We start from the raw sequence: 4,837 nt of genomic DNA, 5'->3' as shown, positions 1-4,837 counted from the left end.
CTGGCCGTTATCTATTTTTTATTGATATTTCTCTGAGATGCTATATCCTACAGCAGGAGGAAAGCTTATGCTGTATGTCCTACATGGTCTGGGAAGTCTAGCTAAGACCATGGCCCTATCCTGTGCAACCTGATGAGCGAGAAAGAAAGCTACCAGGCCTCAAAGCTGCTGACAGTTTGCTTAAAGAACCAGTGATGAACAGATACTACCAACTAGAAAATGGGGTGGTATCAAATGATGGTTATTTCTTCTTCGTTCAGCTCTTTTTTAGCTATGAATAGTCATCTCCTGAGTATGGAACAAAGTATGCAGTCTGTGCTCTTTTTTTTTTAAGAGTCGTTTGTGACATCTAAGTAACCAAAATTGAAAACAATGTTTTACATAAAGAATTGGAAAGTATTCAGAGAGAGACTTACACAGGGTTGAATCCCTTTGACTGTAACCATGTCTTCACATCCTCCGGTGTGGAGTCGTAAGTGATGTTGATAACTGGCACGTTCTGCCGTGGCACATGGAACTTCTTCTGAGCGGCACCGCGACCAATGGTCAGTCTGTGGATGAGTTCGTCCTGCACTTCCTCCATCTGAGATTTCCTTCCTAGACACCAACAGAGGGCAGGTTATTTTTGAAAATCCCTAACATTGCATCACTCTCTAGAACCCCAATCCCAATAATTCTTTGACCCAAGTAGGATTTACAATCTAATGTTCCTAGCATCTTTCCTCACTTCTATTCTCACCCAGGTAAATTCCATGATCGATTTTAAAATAATTCCTTGGCTCTTCTCTTCTTTCTTCATTGTACTCAATTGGCAAAACCCCAAACCTGGTTAAATCTAACTTTCTCCTTATTCTATGCCTACACCTGCACAGGTGAATGTAACACAACAATGCTGAATGATCTCATGTTAAATTCATGATTATGAACCTCAACCTGGCTGTTAATGCTTCCTAGCAATCATACGACACCTCTTTAGACCAATGGTGCTCACCTGGGGACAATTTTGGCCCCAGGGAAATTTGGCAATGTCTGGAGACAGTTTTGGTTGTCTCCACTGAGGGAGGAAAAGAGGGAAGGCTGCTGCTGTCATGCAGTGGGTGAGGCCTGGGAGGCACAAGCATTCCACAGTGTACCTGCTCTATACCTTCCTATTGCAGAGAATAATCCAGCCTCAAATGTCAAGAGGTCTCTGGTCCTGCCTTGGACCATATAATTGCCCACTGTCTTAGACAAGTATTTAATATCTCCTACTTTTTCTGCAAATCTCTAACCCTATTCCCCAGTCCTCACCTTGGACTGATGATCCCACTTCCTCGTTTCTGAATAAAGGAGTTAGAATAGAACCTCCTTAAGTTCTCCTAGTGGCCCTTCTTTCTCCCAGCCCTTTCCCCATACTCTGCCTCCCTTTCTAATGTGTCATAGATGAACTGCCTCCATGCTCCTAAGGCCAAGCCTATGTATGCACTAGACCGCAAGTTCTCTGTCTATTCAAATACTTTGACAGTCATTCTCCCCTACTTATCCTATGTTATCAATTTTCCTTCTTTATTGAATCATTTCATTGGCATACAAACATGCTATCATTTTGTTATTATTTCTGTCACCTTTAAATAAGCCCTTTTGACCATGTTCCCTCCCAGCTACTGCCCATGTCTTTGCTCATTTTAAGTAAAGCTCCATGAAAAGTTGTCTGTACTAGCTGACTCCAATTCCCATTCTCCTATTTTCTTATAAATTCATTGCAATTTAATTCATTGCTTTTGCCCCAATCTCTCTGTTACACTCCAGCCAATCCCTTCCCAGCCATTATCTCATTTAACCCATCAGCAACATGTGAAGCAGGTGATTCCTCCTTGAAACACTTTTCTTGTGGCCCCTGGATACCACACTCTCCTGGCTTTCCTCCCATATCACTGGCCATTCCTTCTCAGTATCCTTTTCTAAATCTTCTCATCTCTCCAGGACACAACCCTTGGACCTCTTCTCTGCCTGCAATACCTCCATCAACGACCACTGTGCCTAGGTCTCATGGCCATTTAAAAGCATCTGATGACTACCAAATTATTCCTCCACTCCTGTGACCCAGAACTCTAGGTCCACATATGCTAATTGACTACTTGATATATTCATTTGGATGTCTATTAGCTATTTCAGTTACATCTCAAATATAACACGTCCAAACCTGAATTCCTGATTTTCTTTCTGAAGCTTGCTTTTATGACATTTTCAGACTTGCTTTTAGATTTCCCAACTCAGTTAATGGCAATTTTGTCTTTTCAGTTCCTCTGGCAGAATACCATGGAACTACACTTGATTCCCCTTTGTCCTGTACTACACGCAATCTATCATTAAATCCTGTTAGTCCCACCTCAAAATCCAACTACTTCACTCCATTTTTTTCTGTGACCAGCTTGTTCTGAGCCACCAGCCTACTAACAGGTCTCTTTGCTTCCACTATCTACCACCCCACTCTTCTCTCTTCATTCTCTTCTCAATATAACAACTAAAATGATCCTTTAAAATGTGAGTCAGATGTTGTAGTGTTTCTGCTCAAAATATTCCCAAGTGATCCTAATTACTCCCAGCAAAAGGCTGGACTGACCTGCACCTCTCCAAGGCCCCTCCAGACTCTCCCCCAGGACCCCTCCACTCTGCCTCCCAGAGGCCTCCCTGGTGCTCTTTGCTGTTCCCCACATATCCACAGGCTCACCTGTCCCCTCCTTTAGAGCTCCCTTGACCTATCTAAAATAGCAACCCCCTCCCAACAGTCCTCTCTATCCACATAGCTTTATTATACACCAAACCACTTACCACTTTTTGATATTCTCTATCAACTCAATTATTTATTTACCTATCTCCTTTCATTCAAATATAAGCCTGAGGAGAAAAAGGATTTTTCCCTGTTTTGATTGCTTCTATATCCTCAGCACTTGGAATAAATGCTTACTGAATAAATGAATTCTGCTGACTTTTTCACTGAGAGAGACCTTGAAAATCATGTACAAACTCCTTAATAACCAGATAAGAAAATGGAGGCTGAAAGCAGAGAAATGATCTGTCAAAGTCACATTTTAATTAGTAGAAGAAGTTTGCTAGAACTAGATCTTCTAATTTTCAGCTCAGGGCTGTTTTATAGCCAAAGCCATTGGAATTACCTTTGATTAACTTACCTAACTATCCTGGCAATTTTATGCTAATGAGAAAGATACGTATATGAACATACTGTTACGAGAAAAATGGGAAAGAAATAAAAGTATGGGAAGGGGAACAATGTGTTTATGTATTTCAGAAATACTTGTGTATACATACATAGGTAAATTACGTTATCTGTATGTCACTTTCAAGAATTAAGAACAAAGAACTGATATAGTAATCCAATTAACTAGTGAACCTGGCACATGGCAATGACATGGTCCCTAAGGGAGTCTTTTGTGATCACTGTTCTATGATCCCACCCCAGGAAAAGTGTTTTAATAAGTGTTTGGTGCCTCTGGGAGGTAAGATAAGGTGTGAAACAACCAGATAGAGTTACTTCAGTCTAATATTTTTTAATGCCTCAAGTATTTAGGAAATCTCTTGCAAAAAAAGTCGAAGGGGAAAAGGGAAGGGTTGAAGGAAGGAAGGGGGGGGCTAGAGAAAATGAGACAGAATATTACTGATCATTGAATTTAAGTAATACATCACATACATTTCATTAATTAACTTTTTATTGAGAGGATCATATGGTCTTGGTTCTTGCTATTATTTAGTTATGTGGTAAATTGCATTTATAGATTTATGTATGTTGAACCATCCTTCCATCTCTGGGATAAAGCCCACCTGGTCATGATGAATTATTTTTTGATGTGCTGTTGAATTAGATTTGCTTAGATTTTGTTGAGGATTTTTGCATCTATATTCATGAGGGATATTGGTCTGTAGTTTTCTTTTTCTGTTGTTTCCATTCCTGCCTTTGGTATCAAGGTGATATTGGCTTCATAGAATGAGTTGGGGAGGATACCATCCTTCTCAACGTCGTGGAATAATTTCTGCAGTATAGAGATGGGTTCTTCTTTGTAAGTTTGGTAAAATTCAGGTGTGAATCCATCTGGTCCGGGACTTTTTTTTGTTGAAATATTTTTTAATTGTTGCTTCAATTTCTGTGTTTGATATTGGTCTGTTCAGGAATTCTTATCTCCTCCTAGGTGAGCCTAGGGAGGTTGTGTGTTTCTAAGAATTTCTCCATTTCCTCCACATTTTGTAGTTTTTGGATGTATGGGTTTTTATAGTATTCAAAGACAAGTATTTCTGTGATGTTTATAGTGACCTCTCTTTTTTCATTTCTGAGCTTATTAGAGTCCTTTCCTTTCTGCTTCTGGTCAACCTAGCAAGAGAGGTGTTAATTTGGTTTATCTTTTTGAAAAACCAACTTTTGGTTTTATTAATCTTCTGTATAGTTCTTTTGTTCTTGATTTCATTTAGTTCTGCTCTGATCTTAGTTATTTGATTTCTTCTGCTGGGTTTAGGATTGATTTGCTCTTCCTTTTCCAGTTCCTTGATACAGTCTATTAGTTTGTTGATTTGTGACTTTTTTATCTTTTGGATGTGGGCATTTAATGCTATTAGTTTTCCTCTCAGGAATGCTTTTGCTGTATCTCACAGATTTTGATAACTTGTGTTTCTGTTATCATTTAGTTCGAAGAATTTTTTTTTTTTTATTTCAGGGTATTATGAGGGTACAAACATTCTGGTTACACTTTATGTCTTTACCTCACCCAAGTGCAGGTTAAAGGCATGCCCTTCCCCCCTACAGTGCTCCCCATGTCCTTTAGTTGCAGATTTACCCCTCCCCCCAATC

At 39.6% G+C, this 4,837-nt stretch overlaps 1 protein-coding gene across 1 annotated transcript in view; it reads right to left on the bottom strand.

The window, feature by feature from the left end:
• The window catches only part of EPS8 (epidermal growth factor receptor pathway substrate 8), a gene marked incomplete at its 5' end in the record, with an annotated part of 71,351 nt that overhangs the window by 7,082 nt on the left and 59,432 nt on the right, over positions 1–4,837 (bottom strand). Inside the window, one exon of the mRNA XM_012662777.1 lies at positions 417–597. Within this exon, the coding sequence (XP_012518231.1) occupies positions 417–597 (181 nt within the window). The remainder of the gene's footprint in view (positions 1–416; positions 598–4,837) is intronic.

This window comes from Propithecus coquereli, unplaced genomic scaffold (genome assembly GCF_000956105.1).
Source record: "Propithecus coquereli isolate 6110/MARCELLA unplaced genomic scaffold, Pcoq_1.0 Scaffold78, whole genome shotgun sequence".
Taxonomy (NCBI): domain Eukaryota; kingdom Metazoa; phylum Chordata; class Mammalia; order Primates; family Indriidae; genus Propithecus; species Propithecus coquereli.
Note: the sequence above shows the minus strand (reverse complement) of the source record. Positions and strands in the feature narration are given on the sequence as shown.